General features: G+C 49.0%; 1 protein-coding gene across 5 annotated transcripts in view; it reads left to right on the top strand.

The window, feature by feature from the left end:
* Window positions 1-19,433, top strand: part of Iqsec3 (IQ motif and Sec7 domain 3) — a 111,754-nt gene extending 92,321 nt beyond the window's left edge. For 2 of the 5 annotated variants that reach the window (XM_008847107.1, XM_008847135.1), the window contains 7 exons: window positions 1,957-2,096; window positions 3,239-3,364; window positions 6,053-6,152; window positions 6,289-6,450; window positions 10,482-10,574; window positions 12,340-12,389; window positions 16,063-19,433. In XM_008847107.1, the coding sequence (XP_008845329.1) occupies window positions 1,957-2,096; window positions 3,239-3,364; window positions 6,053-6,152; window positions 6,289-6,450; window positions 10,482-10,574; window positions 12,340-12,389; window positions 16,063-16,518 (1,127 nt within the window). In that variant the 3' untranslated portion in view covers window positions 16,519-19,433. Of the gene's footprint in view, window positions 1-1,956; window positions 2,097-3,238; window positions 3,365-6,052; window positions 6,153-6,288; window positions 6,451-10,481; window positions 10,575-12,339; window positions 12,390-12,475; window positions 12,556-16,062 lie in introns of all 5 variants that reach the window. The other 3 variants (XM_008847121.1, XM_008847127.1, XM_008847112.1) reach the window with 3 other exon arrangements.
* Window positions 19,434-20,158: the final 725 nt, after the last annotated feature.

The following is a 20,158-nucleotide window of genomic DNA, read 5'->3' as shown; positions in this document are numbered from 1 at the left end:
AGATAGATAGATGATAGATAGATGATAGATAGATAGATAGATAGATAGATAGATAGATAGATAGATAGATAGATAGATGATAGAGATAGATAGCAATATAGATATAAAGATATATATGTATATATACACATACACACTGTGGTCTCTGATTTCTTTCTGTACTTATTTTTATTTTAAACAGTCTTTTAATTTCATATTATATAAGGATTTAGCTCTTTTTCATTCACCCATCTCTACTAAAAGTAGTGCCCAAGATACGAAAGCCAACTAAACACAACCTGAAGCTGAACCTTGAGGAGCATCGTGGATACAGTTCTTTATGTTTTCATCTTCCTTGGAGTTAGCACTTGCTTTTGTTTTCTGTTTGGCTCTCCGTGTATCTGTCACCAGCACATCTTTCCCCTGAGTCAGTCCTTTAGGTCTGGAAGGCATTCTGGGTATTTTGTCTTCCTGTCAGTATCAGCTTAGGGCCTCCCAACCTTGCCACTGTGTGCATTCCTGGTTCATAGCTTCCTCATGCTAGTCATTTTCCAAAGAAAGGGCACATTGGAGACAAACAGAGAACCTACATTTTGAATCTATCTTCTACCATTACCTATAATTGGAAGTTAGCTTGGAGTAGAATTCCTGCTTGGAAACGTGCAGCTCAGAATGTCTAAGACATTGTCCGCTGTGCATTAGCTGATAATGCTGCTCTGCCATTCCAATTCCTGACCTTTTCGAATTAATTTTTCTGTGTCTGAAAGCTTATAAGTTCTTCTGTCTGCCTTTGAACACTGAGTTTTCACAAGGGTATGTTTCTCTTCATCCTCTGTGCTTGCTTCCAAGGTGATCCTTTCAGTAAGGAAATATGTCCTCCAGTCATGTGAAGCTTTCTTATATGTAGTTATGCTCTGGTGTCTGCAGAGAGTTGGTTCCAGGACCCCCTTGGATGCTCAAGTTCTGTGTGTGTGTGTGTGTGTGTGTGTGTGTGTGTGTGTGTGTGTGTGTGTAATCATCAGTAGATGAGTTATACACCCTAGTACAATGTAAATGCTATGTAAACAGCTGCCATACTGTATTGTTTAGGGATAATGATAAGAAAAAGCATCTATGTATGTTCATGGGAGATGCACCCTTTAGAATACTTTTGATTGATGATTGGATGAAGCAGAGTCATGGATGTGGAGGCCACTCAGTTGCATTGTACTGACCAGTTACTTTCTCCATGTTCTTTTCACTTTCTTGAACTTCTGTAACTCAGGTGTCCGTTTCCTATGTGATTTACTGTGTGTAGTTGTTTTCTATGTAGCCATTTTCTTGGCCAGCTTTCTGGAAGATAACCTTACCTTTCAAGCCAAGACCCAAAGACTGTCTTTTCGTTCCTGCTAGTGCTCTTTCTAATTTTCCTTTCCATCCAATAGCCCTGTTTTGCTCTCCAAATGTTGCCAATGTCTACCTAACTGGGAAACAGAGCCAGGGAAGGTCTCATTGCCCACACCACCTCAAGGCATCAACCTCCTCTTTGACACCTGCCCAGCTCCTCACCCCAGTGCTCCCAGTGAGGGATGAATCTTATCATCCATTCCACAAGTTGCTTAGCATCCTGTCCCCTACTAAGGGGAAAGCCCAGAGGGGGAAGATCCCCAAAAAGACAAGACAGAGCATGATGTTCATGCTCACAGGCAGCCCAGAGTGAGGTCAAGAGAAACACAGAAAACAATCCAACTGTGGAGGTAAAGGTACTTAGCAGGAATATAGAGGCCACAGGAAAGAGACCTGGGAGGTGGGAGCAGAGGTCTGGACATCAACAGACAAGGCTGAAAGTGTTTCCTTCCTTTAGTGGGACTAGGGAGCTAGCTATTAAAGGTTTTGAGTCAGAAATAGGACAGAGTCAATGCCACCTTCCCAGTGCTTCAATGTGGCAGGGAAGTCTAGTCCCTCTGGTCAAGGGCTCTGACACCTCCACATTGATAGGTGTGGATGACGGCGCCGACATCCCCAGAGAACTGGTGGTAGGCATCTATGAAAGGATCCAGCAGAAGGAGCTCAAGTCCAATGAGGACCACGTCACATATGTCACCAAGGTGGAGAAGTCCATCGTGGGCATGAAGACCGTAAGTGCCTGTGCAGAGCAGCACTGGCCAGCAGCACTTGGCTTCCTCTCCCATGGTGGGCTGTCTAGCCAGCCATTTCCTGCTTCCTGTCCTTCCTTTCTTCCTGTATCTCCTCCTACATTCCTCCTTGCCTTTCACAAAGGCATTTTTATGATTACTTACTGAGTGCATTGCTGCATGCCAGCCATTGCATCCTTTTTTCCCCTTGCCTAATATCCTCATTGCTTCTTGTCACCAGCTGCTGTAACTGAAGTAAGACGTCTAGAGGGACTGATCAGTGATCCAAGGCTGAAGCTTGAGTATGTCCCGATGAGAAAGTTAAAGATACTGTAGGATGCAGTGGAGACCAAGAGAAAGTTCAGGATCCCCTTTGTAAGATGCAGTGGGTACCAGGCATTCCTGGATGGTCCTAATGAATGGAAAGCAGGAAATGAACTCATGTGGACTGTAGGTGGTGGTGTCTCCCAGTGTGGAAGTAACATTTGCTGTGACCTGTGCCCAGGCAACATGCTTGTTTTAATGTCAATGTCCTCTGTAGGTGGCTGTGCACCACCCACTTCATACTGAGAGTGCATGTGATACAGAGCAGGCTCCTGTCCCTCCCACTGGAGGCCGACTCCCGGGTCAGGATGGAAAACCAGGCCACCTTTGATCTCTGCTCTAGACTCTCTTATTTGTACAGCAAGGACCTTCACTCCAGAGCCTTTATGGCACAGGTCTTAGCAACTGACTGCTCTACGAACCTTTGATATTTTATGTGCTAGAGTGGAACCAGGTGTCCCCCTAATCCCCTCTTTCTTGCATACTTGCAGTTCGTGGCCTGGGACATGGGGGTCAAGGTCATAGGAAGAGAAAGACTGACAGTGGATTTTAAACACTCTGAGTGCTTGTTTTAATTTCCATTCCTTCCAGGATAACAAAGCCCTTCTCCTTTGGCTCTGCTCCCCTAGAAGTGCAACGAGAGGAAGAGAGTCCCAGATAGAGAGGGGTTTAGGGTAAAATGGAGGCCTTGTCATAGAAGCAGAGCCCTTACCCACTCCCTGAGCCTCCATCTCTTATTCTGGAAAATGGGTATTTTGGGCTGGGAAAGGAGGGCCCTGAGATTTCTGGGGCTTTGCTGCAGAGCCATATCTGGGTTCCAGGTGCTGTCCATGCCACACCGCCGCCTGGTCTGCTGCAGCCGGCTCTTTGAGGTGACTGATGTAAACAAGTTGCAGAAGCAGGCCGCACACCAGAGAGAAGTGTTCCTCTTCAATGATCTGCTGGTGGTGAGCAGCACTGCCCGGGACTGGGCCGGGTGGTGCCAAACCTGGTACTGTCCTGAGGCCCCTGCCTACTGGTACTAAGCAGGACAGGACTGGGCAGGGAGGGACTAAACAGAGTGGGACTGGTCAGGGTAGACCAAGACTGTAGCTGTGGTGGATGTGACAGTTCCCACTCTATAATGCATAAAGCTAAGGCACAGACTGTGGCTGTGGTAGATGTGACAGTTCACCCTCTATAATGCATAAAGCTAAGGGACAGACTGTAGCTGTGGTAGATGTGACAGTTCCCCCTCTATAATGCATAAAACTGGGCCACAGACAGGTTAAAGTAGAAATGAACAAGGCCCCAGACAACCTGCCTCTCTATGATACAAGGAACTTGGGGCAAAAGGCATCACATTGGCATCTCATTCCTGCCTGAAAGGGTCAACCAAAGACCCATGTCCCCCGAATCCAGGGAGAGGCTGGAGTGCATGTGCATGTTTTGTTCTCTGAAAACAAGTGTCCAACCAATAAATCTTTAATCTGTGCCAACTGTGTGCGAAATACAGTTCCAAGTACTAGGGAGCAGATGGAGGTGGATTTTTCTTCCCTTCAGTGAACCACATGGAAACCTCTGCAGAGTCTGACAGAGTATCCTCTCTCCCTTTGTCCACCCTAACATTCTAGCCAGTGACCCTTGGAGGTCATCCTTCTGTAACTAGAATACCAGCCCTCCTTGCTGCCTGTCACTTGCAGAAACCAATGAGCAGTGACAGGAATTGGATCTTAAAACTTCCCCTTATTCAGAGAATAAGAAATCTTAAAAGACAGCAGATTAACATCTTAAAAACCTGTCTTCCATCTCATCTCCAATGAGCAGATTAGAGAGACAGAGAGAGAAAGAGAGAGAGGAGGGGAGAAGAAAGGCAGTCAGTCATTCCTGAACTCAGTCTTGCCTCTGGTCAGGTGCCCTGCCACTGGTTTTTTGAGACTTGCGATGTCTGTGCTTCTCTCATACGTCCCTTGCGATCTTCCCTCATTCTGTGGATATTTGAGTTCAGATACTTCTTGGAATACTGAGTCTAGTTAGTGACCATGGTTTTAGATTCCTGCAGCAGCACCTAGCCTGGGAGTGGGAGTGAGTGACCTGAGAACAAGCAAATCATTAACAGTGTGTGTGCTAAGCCGGTAATAACACATATGTGCTGGTGCCTTTTTACAGTATGTAATACAAATGTGTCTTTATAATACAGAGTATATAAGTATCCCTATCAGTCCCTCCCTGTCCCCTGTCACTTCCACAGAGCAGTGGCACCACCTTTCTGGAGTGTACATCTGGGTCAACCCTCTACCAGGTTCCAGTGTGACAAGAGCAAGAACATAGCCCCATCTTTTGTCTGATGTCCCCTTTTCTAGTTTGCATCCCTGTCACTGTGGTAAAACACTCTGACCAAAACCAACTTGAAGAAGGAAGGGTTTAGTTAGCTTACACATCCAGATCATAGTTCATCCTCCAGGGAAGCCAGGACAGGAACTGAACCATGAAGGGTGCTGCTCACTGGCTTGCTCCTCTGACCTGTGCTCAGTCTGCTTTCTTATACAACCCAGGGCCACCTGCCCAGAAGTGGCACTGCCCACAGTGGACTGGGTCCTCCCACATCACTCAACAATCAAGACAATGCCTCACAGACACACCCACAGGCCAATCTGATAGAGGAAATTCCCCGATTAAAGTTCCCTCTTCCCAGATGTGTCAAGTTGACAACTGAAACCAACCATAACAGACCCTGAAAGTCTCTGACCTCACTTCCTGCATACTTCCTGGGCTGTTCTAGCACCCTGGCCCCTAGAGCTGCTCCCACCTGGCAGACCTTATTCTGGCAGCCCCTTCCTTTGCCTCAAAAGCTGCTCGGGGGCTAGATATAGCCACCTCCTCAGTTCAACCAGATCTATATTTGAATGTGATGTCCCTGGTTTACCCTCTTCCCAGGCAAGGCAATCTTCCCAGGTAATTTCTATTTCCAATCCATTTTATTTTCTTCAAAAAATTTCCAGTTTCTGGAATTACAGTATTTGCTTTGCTTTGATTTTGCTGGGTGGGTGGATGGGTTCACTCTCTTGACTGTTTTCTTCCGTCATCACATAAGCCCCCTGAGGGCAGGGCTCTCTGTCATGTGTTTTCTCCTGTATCCCCTGTGCCCAGCTCATAGAAGATACTAAATAAAATACATATTTATATTTTGATTAACTGGCAACTTGACCTTCCATTTCAGTAGGAGACAGAGATAGAAAATAAGAAAACAAATTCATGAGCTAATATCCAATGGAGGGGCTATAAAATCAATAAAATGGTGGTGGGACAGAGCAATGGGAAAAGAGGGGAAACTTAGGGGCTTGCTTTTAGTTTGTAGATTTAAATGGTATTTGCTAGCCTTGTTCAAGCTGTGGGAAGGAAGACAGTGTGGCTCCAGCCTAAGCCAGTGTTGAGCTTACAGGCCAGGGCTTCTGAAGGCAGAGGCAATAGGCTCAGGTGGGTTTGAAGTAGTGACACACACAAGCCTATCTGTACATATGTAGTGTGTGAGTGTATCTGAAGTGCACAGGTATGCATCTTTATGTGTTGACTTGGTGTTCACAGTGTCCTGGGTATTGGTGCACACACACGTTTACAGGGTCCATCTCATCTGATTCTATCCCTCTCTCGGGCAGATTCTCAAGCTGTGCCCAAAGAAGAAGAGTTCCTTCACATACACCTTCTGCAAGGCAGTCGGCCTGCTAGGCATGCGGTTCCACCTCTTTGAGAATGAGTGTGAGTCCTGGGGCAGTCCAAATGGCCTGGAAGGGTGGGGAGCTTCACAAAGATCCTGCGCCCTTCCTACACCTGGCAGGCTGAGCCTCCCTGCTGCAGCTGGTTCACTGCCTGCTGGGGTGTGGCTGGGTTCCAGATTATTCCCACGGCATCACGCTGGCAACACCACTCTCCGGCTCTGAGAAGAAGCAGGTACTGCACTTCTGCGCCCTGGGCTCTGATGAGATGCAAAAGTTTGTGGAGGACCTGAAGGAGTCCATTGCTGAGGTGACAGAGCTGGAGCAGATCCGGATAGAGTGTAAGGATGAACCCCAACTCCTGAGGCAGATAGCTGGGGTTACCAAGAGCCAGAGGCAGCCTTTCCACACACCAGACTCTGCCTCCTAAGAACTGCTCCACCTGCCCTGCCCCAGACCAGCCTCTGAACCTCTGAACTCACAGCCCCACTGCAGCATCCCATGCTGACGTGAGGTTACTTCATGATTAAAATGAGCCCCCACATATGTGTGCATATCTGTCAGCTATGTGGGGTGCATGAGGGCCTTTGGCACCTAGGACCCTGGCCAGGACAGTCAAGGGAGTTGACCCAGGCAGAGCGGACCCAGGAGACCCAGGGGCTTGAGTGCTTTTCTGCTCATCATACCACCTATGCTGGATAGCTTCGGTTATCAACTTGACGCACCTGGGTAGAAGGAACCTCAGCTGAAGAAATTCCTCCATTGGATTGACCTGTGGGGCATTTTCTTAATTACTGAGTGATGTGGAAGGGCCCAGCCCTCTGTGGGTGGTGCCATCCTGGGCAGGTGGTCATTGGTTGTATAAGGAAGCAGACTGAGCACAGACCATAGGAGCAAGTCAGTAAACAGTATTCCTCCCTAGTCTGTACTTTAGTTCCTGCCTTGAGCCCTGCCCTGGTTTCCCTTCATGATGACCTATAAGCTGAAAGTGAAATAGACCCTTTCCTCCCCAAGTTGATTTTAGTCAGTGTTTTTATCATAGCAATAGAAAGTAATTAGGACACCACCTTTCTCCCATCTAATCCAAGTACACATAGGATTCCGATTAGTTTCATTTCTCTAATCACCTTAAGTCTACACTGCTCCCTCCACTTTCTTTTTGCAAGACATTGTCTTTTTAAAATATTTTATTTATAATTTTTATTTTATGTGTATGAGTGTACTGCCTACATGTAGGTAAGTGCACCCGTGTTGTGCAATGTCCACAGAGGACAGAAGAGGCCATTGGATCCCCTGGAACTGGAGTTACAGACAGTTGTTAGTTAACATGTGGGTGCAGGGATTCGAACCAGGGTCTTCTGCAAGAACACCCAGTGTTCTTAACCGCTGAGCCATCTCTCCAGCCCCAAGACATTGTCTTTTTTTTAAGTGTTTTGCCTGCATATATGTAAGTGTATCCATGAATGCAGTGTTCACAGAGGTCAGAAAAAGACATCAGATCCCCCTGGAATTGCTCATGCAGAGGACCCGGGTTCGGTTCCCACCACTGACATGGTGGCTACGAACCATCCTTAACTTCAGTTCCAGGGGAATCTGAAGCCCTCTTCTGACCTCTGCAGCATTGCATGACACGGGTGCACTCACATAATGAAGGCAATACACTCAGACACATAAAATAAAAATAATAAATAAAATATTAAAAAAAGAAAAGATGGTAGATGTCTTCAGCAGTGGGTGTTTTTTTGTTGTTGTTGTTTATTTTGGAGACAGGGTCTCTCTATGTAGTTAAATCTGATCTTGAACTCTTGATCCTCCTGCCTTAGCCTCTAGAAGTACTATAATTATAGGAGTGTGACTCCAGGAGGGCAGTGCTTTTTAATCATCATTTTTGGAGCACCCACTAGGCACAAGGCAGTTCTGGATAATCAGCTAAACCAGTGACATGCAAAGTCTTATTTTCTTTGATAGATGAGGGTCAAAGAAGGTATCCTAGTTTACTTCTCTGTTTCTACAATAAAATAGTCTAACCAAAAGCAACCTAAGGAGGAGAGAGTTTATTTGGCTTGCAGCTCACTGTCCATCATCAAGGGAAGTCAAGGCTGGAACTGAAGCAGAGACCATGGAGAAACGATACTAACTGGCTTAGTCTCCTATCATGCCCAGCTACTGTTCTTATAAAGCCCAGGCCCGCTTGCCGATACCATTGCTCACACCAAGCTGGGCCCTCCTACACCAATTAGCAATCAAGATAATACTCCCACAGACACGAGCATAGATTATCTAATGGAGAAAATTCCTCAGTTGAGGTTCCCTCTTCCCAGGTGTCTCTAGCTTGTGTCAGGTTGACAAAAAAACAGCACGATTGTCCCCTCATCAACTTTACACACAAATACATCACTATTAAACCATAATCTTTCCCCTTTTTGTTTATCTCCAAGATATCATGTTAATAGCACAACTCTTAAAAGTCCACAGACCAATGTGAAAGAGAAAATTCCTCAACTGAGTTTACACTCTAGTTAGTGTCAAGCTGATCAAAACTAACCAGCATAGAAGATAAGCAGTGCTAATACACAGGTAGTGAGAATCAGAAGTGGAGGAGCTGGCATACCCAGTTAAGAGTGATTCTTAGTGTTCTTTCTACTAGGAAACTGAGAAAAGAGATTCTATCCACAATTTCGTAAGACAACACTTGTTATTAGGGTAAAATAAAATCCAAAGCACCAGAAGCTGCTTGGCAAAGGAGGATGTGTGCAATACATGTTGACTTTCTACAGCATTTGCTTACTTGGGCTCAGGGGCGTCACAGACTCTTTTCAAGAGGACCCAAAGGGCCAACTTTTGGCCCAGTGATCTGGAACATTCTTAAAATGTGTCTTGACGTTGCTTCACTTCTCTCCTTGTCAAAATGCCTCCAAAATGGCTCCACCACACCACCTGGCCTCAGTTCTACTGAAGGAAGTACCTCTCTTTCCATTAGCCCTGGGGCAGCCCAGAAGTCCCTTCACAAAACAACAGAGGAGCAGATCTGGTCAGAATTCATTATGTCAATGGTTTGGGGGATAGGAAGAACATCTCCAGCTGACTCTGGGATAAGAGAGCAGGAAGAATGACAGGCAGAGGGCTACCTCGCAGTCTTCAGAGGAAGCGAAAGGGGGGAATAACAGTGGAGGAGAGAAGAGGTCAGCAAGGCAGGCAGGAGAGGAAGTGAGTCTGTAATGGAAGCCAAGAGTAGCCACCATTCAAGTACCTACTATAAGCCAGGCACTAGGCAGAAAACAGGACCAATCATTTAATTCCTATAACTTCCTATGTGTGCATATTCTCTTCATCTTACAAATAGGGAAATGGAGGTTAGCAGAGCTTAAAGGAATCCAAATTCTCACACCCAGGTTCTCTGGACTCATGTAATTATGAAGCTAATTCCTTCAAAGTCAGTGAGGTCCCTTTGGAGCCAGTAAGCAGCTCCCAGTTCAGTAAGCACATGTAGTAGTGATGGATGGTGTGGTTTCCGCAACAGGGACAAACTGCTGGTCTGAGTACTTGTTGTTCAGTGTCCCTGGATTTTAGACGGCCAGAGAGACAGCAAATGGAGCCCAGGTGAATAGCTTTAATAAAGGGAACTTGAATCAAGTCCTGTGGAGCTGAGAAGCTGAAAGCAATTTTAATAACACCTGTCAAATCTGCATGCATGGTGACTGGCAGTTCCCTAGCACCACTGGGAAAGCAAGCTGGGTAGTTTCCAGTATGGAGAAGCCTCCAGTGGAGGACAGAGACACAGCCACACAACCACGGAATCCCCCACACACACCCCTTGGGAGAGCTTTGAACACTCTGCAGGAAGCTCAGCAGCTGGGGCAGGCCCAATCCTGCTAGGCACCCACGGAGGGATTAAATGTTACCAGCTGCGCCTAGGGCTCATGTGCTACGTTTTCTTACATGCTGTCCTACTGCTAATGCATGTGGAATGCTTGTCTGTATCAGGCCTTGCTCTGTGTGCTTTAACCTGGTTTTCTTCCTAATGACACTGAGTAGCGGGTCCAGCTGTCTCCTAAAGGGAGGCCTTGAGAGATTTAGTGACATACCTAAAATTACATAGCTAAGAAGCATCAAACCAGAGTGTCAACCCCAGCAGTTCACCTCCCCACCCCACATCAGCTTCTCATGGCCCCTTGTCATCCAGCACAGATGCAGTTTCCAGAGGGATTTAACTGGCTATTAGTGCTGAGCCCAACCCAACATCCTGTTAGTAGTGGGTAGGAGAGGGCCCTCCTCCCTCCTTACCCTGCTCTCCCTGCTTTTCCCACATCTCTTCATTCATCTATGCTGGGGAATGAGGGTCCCCTCTATTCACAGCCTCTCACTTCCTTAGGGGAACTGGAAAAGCAGCAAGGAACAAAGACACTCTCTGTCAGATCCCCTGGAGCCCAGATGGACCCGCAGTCAAAGCAAGGATCTCCTACAGGTGAGTCTGGACTCTGCCCTGGCCAGGCCCATGCAGAGGCCATCATCAGTCCTGCATTTAACTCTGAGGGCTTTGGGTGGGTGCCATGCCATTTCTCTGGTTATTTTTTTCCATGGAGGATCTCCAGGGTTTCTGTCTTTAACCTCAAGACCTCAGCAATAGGGGTAGAGAAAGAAGGCCTCAGAGTGCAGGAATTTGTGTGAAATGTCACCATTTGCCCTGCAATCAGGCCAAGAGCTTTGATGTCCTGACCTCAAGCCAGATGAGCCTCAAACTCAATTTCTCAAATGGTTTCTTCAGATTCAATTGTTCCCTCTAGCCAAGTGGTGTCAAAATAACTGAGAACTCAGTATCCCCTTTGGTCATTTCTCTAGATCAGCTTCCTCCACATGATACTCCATCCTTTGTGCCTGCTACCTCAGCCTTACCCACTGGCAGGGAGCATGGCAGGATCGGGGAGGGGCACTACCCTCAAATAAAGATTAGAAGAGAGACAGAAGACACCCAGAAACCCTCCAGACAGTTGGTGCATTACTTCCACTCTTCAGTCTTCCATCCCACAATCAAAGCTTATTGAGTGAGCGGCCTGAGCACCAAAAAGCAGTCTCCACAGGATGACCACTTGAGCTGAAGAATTCAGGGGGCTCCTCAGTCCCAAGCCCTCCACAGCTTGTCCTATAGCCAGATTTGGGATACACAGCATCCAGAGACTGGTCACTCCAGCTAGGACATGCCATTCCCTTTCCTGGCAAGACCTGGAGCTCTCTGTGCTGTGGAGAGCATCTGAGATGTCATTTATATCGATGCCATGTCATCATGCCACTGTAACTCTCCACTCCACCTGATTCAATCACCCCCTAACTTTATAAGGCCGTTGCTCACTTTCACAGCTGCCTAAATTTCACCACCAGCCCTCAGCTGAGATTTGCTACTATACCTACACCCTGCATTCCCACCAGCCTCCCTTTTGGAAGTTGCAAGGCCTGGTCAGATATGGATGTTTATCTCCAGGGACTTGCCCATGTCGCCTCCACAGAGAAGTGTTTATACTTCCCAAATGATAGCTCAGTTTCATCTGCACTTTGGAAAGCCCAGGACAGGGTACTGTCAACCAGTGAGAAGGGAATGAGAAATCTGAGGGGCTTCAGCTAGGGAAGAACTTAGCCAGAAAGAATCATTAAGCCATTCCTGGGAGTCCACAGAGTTCCTGTTGCATATCAGGTGATATCAGGTAGTGAGAAGCCTTTGTGGTAATTATAGGCCATTAGCTGTTTGATGGGTGCCAGGCACTGTGGTGGGTACACTATGGAGCTGAGATCCTAAAACACTACCACTCCATTACCAGAGCAAAGGATAGCCCCTCCCTCAAAGAGCCTGTGGTAGAAGGAGGCAAACTACATTGTGCCCACATTTCAGGGCCCACTCAAAAGCCAGCTTTCCCAGGCCATCTTGGCAAAGGTTTGATTAGAAGAAAACTAGACTAAACAACACCAGTGTCAGAAAGAATGTCAGAGACTTCCTTATCTGTGGAGGACCAGAGAGATGTGGCATCCTACCCAAAATTTCACAGCTACTAAGTAACAGCAAGGCTCTTGATACCCAGCCTGCTATGCCAGGCAGCATGCCAGTGGAGCGTGCATGGCTTCTACAACCTTGCTGCCCATACCAGTTAACTGAAGAGATGCTGGAGGGTGGGGAAAGAGGAAGGCCAAGGGTTCCAAACAGGACTGGTGGAGAATGAGCCCTATGCTGTTTGCATTCAAAGCCAAAAGGGAAGCGATGGCAGGCGAGAAGGTGGCAGAGAGCTCCGGGGAGGTAAGTGGAGACCTGGTGGCGTCCAGGTGAGTGATCCTGTGTCCCCTTGTCCTTCTTCTCACTGTCTCTGTTGTTTCTCTTCTCAGGTATTAATCAATGCCTCCCCAGCCCGACTCACCATTTTACCAATTTCAAGAGATACAATTAAAAGTTACTGCTAGCATGGGTAATGCCACTCTTCCAGCACCTATTTAAGCCGCAAGCACTGCCAAATGCTCCCCAGCCAGCCAGCCCAGCCCAGTGCCCTCCAGGGAGATGAAGCCACAACACCCTGTGGCCCTGCCTCCCACAATTCCTGCACACCCACATTCCCACATCCCCACATCCCCAACACACTGCTCACTGCCTCCCCCCAATACTTGTATCAGAGACTCCATGTTCCCTTTCCAGCTTCTCCCATTCCCCTACCAGGGAGCCTGGGCTTCCTCCGAGCATCACCCCTAAAGTCAGTTCCCCTGTGATTACTCTTAAGGACTTTTGGATACCTCTGGGGAAGTTGGAGAAATGGGATTGGAACATCGAGGTGGAGTTTCTCCCAGGAGCAGCTCATCCTTGGAAAGCTGGGCACAGGGGTGGCCATGGGGTGGGGACAGCACAGGAGAAAATGAGGTAGAGCAGGGCTGAGGCACCTTGAAGGTTTTCCTAGTAAATGAAGCCCTTCTTCATTAGAGAGAGGCTGCCATCCCCAATCTACATGGGAAAGGCATCTGGAAGAAGCAACTGGCCTTTTCCAGCCCTCCCCAAGGCTGCCCCAAAAGGCAGCATACACTGCCTCTACACTAGACCCTCTTATTCCCTCATGAGCCCTCCTAAGCCTGCCTGCTTGTAGACAGTCCTCTCCAACGCCCCCAAGCAGGAGGGTTTCCCTAGATGTGAGGGGAGAGCCCACCCAGCAGCCTGCCAAGCCCTGGGGAGCCACAGGATGCCTGGGAGTTCAGTTTCTCTCTGTCCCTGCACCCCATCCCCCACGTGTGTCTGGAGGAGGCACCTTTACCTGGAGGAGCTCCCTGCCCCAGCAGCTGACCAGCCCCCAGGGTGGGTATTCCATCCCCTGCCCTGCGCCCGCATCTTCCTGCAGCTGCCCATTCTCAGCCTTGCAGATAATCCTAGTCACCAGACCTGCAGCACATTCCTCCTGGGACTGCCCAAGGAGAACCAGCCATCTGAGCCCCTCTTCCCTCCTACCTGCCCAAGGGGGCTAAGTGGCTATCTGCAAGGCTGCCCCACCCTTCAGCTAGCTCCAGGGCCCCCCTGCCAGCCTCTGCTCCCCTGTGCAGAGAGCAGCCTCGCCTCTCGGCTTAGACCGAGCTCCCTCTTCTCCAGCATTGCCTGACCGAGCCCTTGTGGCAGGCGCTTCTCCATCTTCTCTGAGCTATTCTGATTGCTACTCATGTCCATTCTCTGTCTCACGTTAAAAAAATAAGCCAAGACTGAAAGACAAATACTTCACCTTCTCTTTCGTATGCAGGATCTTGACTCTCTCTCTCTCTCTCTCTCTCTCTCTCTCTCTCTCTCTCTCTCTCTTAGAATAAGAGGGCTGTTTGACAGTTTGCTGTCACTTTCTGCTTCTACTTACTGGATCTTAGTCCAGGCTGGGATGGGACTGGAACTGGGATGCAGATGAGGGGAAGTGAAGAATGGGTGCAGGCTGAGGCTGCTGGCTACAAGGGAGCAACTGGGGAGGAGGAGAAGGAAGGCTCACTGGGCCTGGACTGCATGGCCCAGGATAGGGGTTGGAGATTGCTGTGAGGTGGGGATAGAGAGGCAGAGCAGGCAAGCCTGGTCTGGTTCTCAGGCTACTTCTAGAGAATCATTCAGAATACAGGCAGGAATGAAAAGAGCCTGTGCCCAGCATTGAGACCTTCAGTCTATGACATCTCCTGAGAGAGGTCCTGCCCTCTACAGGCTGTGTGTCTCCACAGCCAAGAGCACCAGACACCTTTAAGGGGAGTTCAGGCCTAGGGAATGCTGCCCAGGTATCTGATGCGGATGGAGAAGAAAGCCTTGTGACGTGCTGATTATAGTGCTGAGGCTTCAGAATCTTGAAGGGTAAAGTCTTAAGAAGCCTTAAGGGGTAATGAAAAGACCAGAAATGGGGTACCTGAAATCATACTTTTAGGCAATAAACGGGACTAAGAGCTCTGGAGCTCTAAGAGAATTTGGAGGGATTCTGGCCCAGGCCTGGGATAAGGTAGTCTTCCTGTAGCCTCAGTGTCCCCACTCTGCACTCTGAGCAGTTGGTCCTAGATGGTGGTACCTGAAGATAGACGGGCCCAATAGAAAGCTTCTTCAGAGAAAAGGGTCTCAGCTACCCCTAGAAGGCCTAGGACTTTTGAGAGAATGGTGATGTGTCATAGCTACAGGCTAGGGAGCTAAGGGATAGGGCAGAAAAGGATGAAGAAGTAAATCCTTCTTCCAAAACCCTAGAGGCTCCCTTATGTCCATTTCCTCTACCTCTCTGAATGAAAGATCTCAGATGAGAATTCAGAAGGGTCACAGATTGATTTTGGGGGGTAAGAAGTTTATTAGAAGTTATTAATGTCACAGACAGACAGATGATAGATGATGATAGATAGATGATGATAGATAGGTAGATAGATAGATAGATAGATAGATAGATAGATAGATAGATAGATAGATAGATAGGCAGACAGAAAACAGCTATGTGATGGGGCTCTGAGGAGAGTTCAGGTCCTGCCTAGCACCAGAGACAAACAGCGTGGTTGGAGCTCTGAAGAGAGAAATCAGACCCCACTTGGATGGCAGAAGCGGGGATCCCTTCTTACAGCTCTCTGAGAATGGGGGTGGGTTTCACCACAGTAGCTTACAGCCAAACTCTGATTCCCAGGCAGAGAACTGAGTAGGGAGAAGGATGTGTGGCCACTAATAACCCATTTGATGATAACTCACTTCCCCAAGTAAGAATCTCTGGACCTGAAAGTGTGTAAGCTAGAGATTCACAGACAGTGAGATGCCTGTCCATGTGACGAAGCAACAGTCTCTTCTGAATTCTAACATTACAGTCTAACCATGCATGCCACTTGGATCACCTGTTCCTGACCCACACAAGGGATCAAGATGGAGTGCTCTAGCTCTCCCCCCTCCCCATAGAATGCAAATTTAATCAGGACCAGCTTGAGTGGAACAGGAAGGTGATAGGGACCTGACTCTGCCTTTGGCTATCCCAGTAGCTCTCAAATGTAGGGTCATGGTTTTGGTGGGATCTGGGACAGGACAGGACAGGTAGGTTCTTCAAAGTCTTCTGGCATTCTGGACTCAGACACATTGATAATCACAACCTTAATTCTGCAACTTTCTCCTCAATCACAGACCTGGGCAGTAGGAGAACTGTGCTACTTCTCAAGCTTAGGGAGTGGAGCCTTGGCACATGGGGAGGAGTTTGCCCCGCAGAACCATCTCACAGATAAGATTGAGGCCTGGTGCACTATGGCTGCCATGGGCAGACTCCATTCTGCCACAGAAGAGTCGTGCCCAGAAGCAGTTTTCCTGTGGGTAGAGAGACAAGCAGGAGATCAAATCCTGGGCTGAGAGCACCCTATGCACATCAGGCAGGAGAGGCAGGGAGGGAGGCTCCGGGAGGCTTGGGTGGCCAGTCCCAGCAGCTGGGAATTAGTGGTAACATTTCATGCTTCTCTGGCTGTTTCTAAACTAGGTGTCAATTCACAACAGGCTTCAAACGTCCCAGCACAGCCCCGGGCTGGGGTGCGAGAGGAAAGCACCACCGCAGCCACCACCACCATCACCGTTGCTGCCAGACCCACAGCCTAGCCCCCTGAGGGAGCAGCCCCCACCACTGCCACCGCCGCCACCTACACCCCCAGGCACTCTGGTACAGTGCCAACAAATTGTCAAGGTCATTGTCCTGGACAAGCCCTGCTTGGCCCGCATGGAACCCTTGCTGAGCCAGGCACTGTCCTGCTATGCCTCATCCTCTTCTGACTCCTGTGGCTCCACACCCTTACGTGGTCCAGGCTCCCCAGTCAAGGTCATCCACCAGCCTCCACTGCCCCCACCGCCACCCCCATACAACCACCCTCACCAGTTCTGCCCACCAGGCTCCCTGCTGCTCCGGCGCAGATACTCCAGTGGCTCAAGGAGCCTGGTGTAAGCCCTGCCCCCAGCATCCTGCTGTCCTAATGGGGTGGCCATCCAGGGGCCGGACTGCCCCTTGCTGCTCCTCGTACCCTGGCAGGATGCCTCCTTGGCCACTGATCACTTGTGGAAAGAGAATTCCCTGGCATGAGGGTTTGCTTGGCCCAACAACCCTTCACCTAACTCATTTGAGCATCTCCCCACAAATCTATAGACACCTCCTCACTCTTCCAGGGGTTTCACATAGCCAGATGGACCATGCCTCCTCTGTGCCCACCATACTCCCCTAATTGGACTGTGGATTGAAGAAAACTGAAACCGAGGGGCTGGTGGGCTGATGGACTTATAACCTAGGTCTGCTAGTGTCCATGCCTTGGGCCAGTGGACAAGAACAAGAAACTGGACTGGCCAGCAGCACAGTCCCAAACAGAGGCAGCTTACCCCAGCACAAGGTATATCTATGGCCAAGCTGAGTAGTAGAGACCTAGCCCTGGCTCCCTGGAGGGGCCTAAGGGTAACGGATATGAGGAAGTGGACTTTTTCTGCTGCCCTTGCTCCCTAAGCCTGCAGTCAGAGTAGGCTGGTCCTTTAGCTCCCTACAGACATTGACTTCCCTAACCACGCCCTCTTCCCTGTCACCCCCAGAGCCTTCTGAGTGGCCCAGATCCAGAAAGCTTCAAGAAAGGAGGGAAGAAGACAGGGTACCTGGTTCTTTTTAGATTGAGTAGTAGGGTAATAGGATCATGGGATAGTACCTACAAAGTGCACTTTCAGGAGCATTTCTTAGTTCTCTAGCTTCAAACGATTCTCAATCAATGCCAAGTGCACACAGGCAGTCATACAGAAACATCTGTAAGACCCGGGTAAATTTCTTCCTTGTGGAAGCAGAAACAAGAGGACAGAGTACTGATCTGTTCGCAGAGGCACAACTTGGCCCAGAGTCAGAGCCCGAGCCCCCTCCTACATGATTCTGTGACCTCTGGGAGGGGCTTGAGTAGAGAGACGGGGTGGAGAAGTGGAGTTCTAGAGTCACTGTGTCGCCCCTGTTACCCCAGCCTTCAAATAGTCTCCCTCCTGAAAAGTTAGAGCCAGTGTCGCTCACCAGCCTCCCAGATGGCTCCAGAGAGCCCCCAGAGAGATGAGACAGCTCACAAAGACTACAGGGGTGATGTGGTGGCCTGTCCATTCATGGCCCTTTCAGGAAAAGTCTATCACAAGCCATAAGCCAGGCCAGCCTCCTCTATTCTGTGGCAACAGTTATTTCTGTTCTTCCTCAAGATCCCTCCCAGTCAGAGCCTGTTTTTAAAACATCCCAAGAAATGAGAGACAAGTGAATACTGCTAGGTCTGAAGTGAATTGGCTTCTCCCAGTCCCTGCTGCACAGCCCAAGATGCAGCGCCCTGGACCAGATAGGTAACATGAATGATCCCAGATCACACAGTTGCCAAATGACCTCATTCCTTGTGAGTGTGTATGTGTGTGTGTGTGTGTGTGTGTGTGTGTGTGTGTGTGTATACATGTGTGTGAGAGTCAGTGTGTCTGTATTCACTCAGAGGTCATGAGAGGATATGATGTCACCCATCATGAGTTTCTTTCTGGCACTATCTGTAACTTTCAACCAAATGTGCCATCTTCCCAGAGGCATTCAACCTATCTGATCTTTTCTGAATTGGCTGCCTTGGGTCTTTTCTGGAACAGGAGTATTCCAGTCAGAGCCTGTCAAAATGAAACAGTTGACAGATAGGGTGCATGACTCAGACACCTCACCCATCTGGGTCAGGGCAGAAAGGGGTGGGGCCTCAGGAAGACAGGAAGCTTCCAATGGGAGTGGATGAATGAGGGGGCTGAAAATAGAGGGAAAATTAGGACTAGGATGTGATATATGAAGGGGAATGGGTTATGAATGTAGCTAAATGTATTTATAGAATCAGGGCCATGGTGTCAAGGGCTGGTGAAGAGGGACAGCCCTGGAATAACCCAGTTCCCACTATCAGGCCTTGTCCCACATCAGGCTTCAAGCCAACAGTGCCCTCTGTCCCTCAAACCTCAACTGAAGCCCAACTTTCCAGATGAGCCCCAACTCCAGCAGAGGTTTTGGGGCTAGACTACATGTTCAGGCTCTGAGGACCTGGACTCTCAGGCCCCATGCACCCTTTTCCCTGGGGAGAGGCTAACCCAGATTTACTGCAGTGACTGACCTAGACTCTGCTGGTTACAGCAGAGTTGTACACAGGAACCAAACCTCCCTGAGGTCACAGCATAGAGTAGTTCTGAGCTGTTGGGGTTTTGAACTGCGATGGCCTAGGGCAAGAAGCAAATGGCCCATCTCACTGGTCAGGGGAAGTTAAAGCCCCAAGCGTCCGTCACCTCTCTCCCCTGATCAGCCAGAAGGCTTATGGTGGGACCCATCTGTGTTCCTGTCCCCAGACACTTGGGAGAGGCCTCATGCCCCTCCCCTTATCCCTCTGGCCCCAACTCCAGAATCAAGTGGGAGATGGAGCCAGCTGTCCTACCTGCTTTTGGCCAGTCCCACCTACAGTTCTCAAGCAGGTCCTGTCTTGGCAGCCTGTCCTGGAAGCCAGCCTGTCTTTCTGTCTGCGAAGAGGTCTTGCTCCCACAAATACGTATCGGCCCTGGACCTCTGATCCCTGACTCCACCTGTCCAGAGCCTGCCAGGATGTCTCTGGTGCCCAGTGGGAGTCCCTGATATCGTGTGTCTGTCTGTCTCTGCGCCAGCTGCACATCCTCCAGTGGTACCTCCCCTCCCTCCACGCACCTGTCACCTGCTGGAGGAGCAGCTCTCTGGGGACAGGCAGGGTCACTGCACTCAGCAACTAATCCAAATGGCAAATATTTTGTAACAAAATAGCCCAGAGGTATTTTATCTGTTCAATTCATAGAGTTTTAGAGATTCTATCGAAATGTGTCACTTGAGCAAACTTGTGTCAGTTGTTTTCATTCTTACAGAGAGGGGATGCTTCTTACATCAGAGTGTTTCCCTGGCTAGGGTCTGGATGGAAGACAAACTGAACCTCAGTCGTCGGGGCTTCCCAGATTCTCTCTGTCCATAGATGTCATTCTTCATCCGGGATAAATGACGTCTTATTATGTAACTCAAATAGGCAGGAGATTCACCAGAAGTTCAGGACCTACCTGAACATAGTGAGTTCCATGCCAGCCAGAGTTATACAGCAAGATACTCTATCAAAGCACAAACAAAAGATAGGTCCAGGAGGCCCAAAAAAGAGCTGAGGAGAGAGCAAGGGCTTGAGGGCAGATTCACAGCATAGCATGTCATTCAGCTCAGCTCTGTGGATAGGGTAGGAGGTAGTTGAGGGTGCTCTTTTCTGACACAAGACTAGAGGTAGCTGAGGATGCTTTCTCTTGGTGGGGCCACAGGAGAGAGCTTTTAGCCGTGCAAATGATCAAAGGACCTCCCCTGAGCAGAACAATTGGTACCTGCAAAGAGGGAGCCCAGCATCCCTGCTGACCAGAACACTAAGCACCCAGACAGCTAAATAGCTCCAGTGCCCTCCACAGGCTGGTCCCATTGTCCTCTGTTAAAGCCTTTGGGAACATGAGCTCACCATCTTCCCAGGAAGTGGGAAATTCCAGAAGCAGAGACCAGCTTGGATCTGTCCCATCCTGGGAATTCT

This window comes from Nannospalax galili, unplaced genomic scaffold, assembly GCF_000622305.1.
Source record: "Nannospalax galili isolate Female #2095 unplaced genomic scaffold, S.galili_v1.0 scaffold1711, whole genome shotgun sequence".
Classification (NCBI taxonomy): domain Eukaryota; kingdom Metazoa; phylum Chordata; class Mammalia; order Rodentia; family Spalacidae; genus Nannospalax; species Nannospalax galili.
This window is presented reverse-complemented; position numbering and strand designations above follow the sequence as displayed.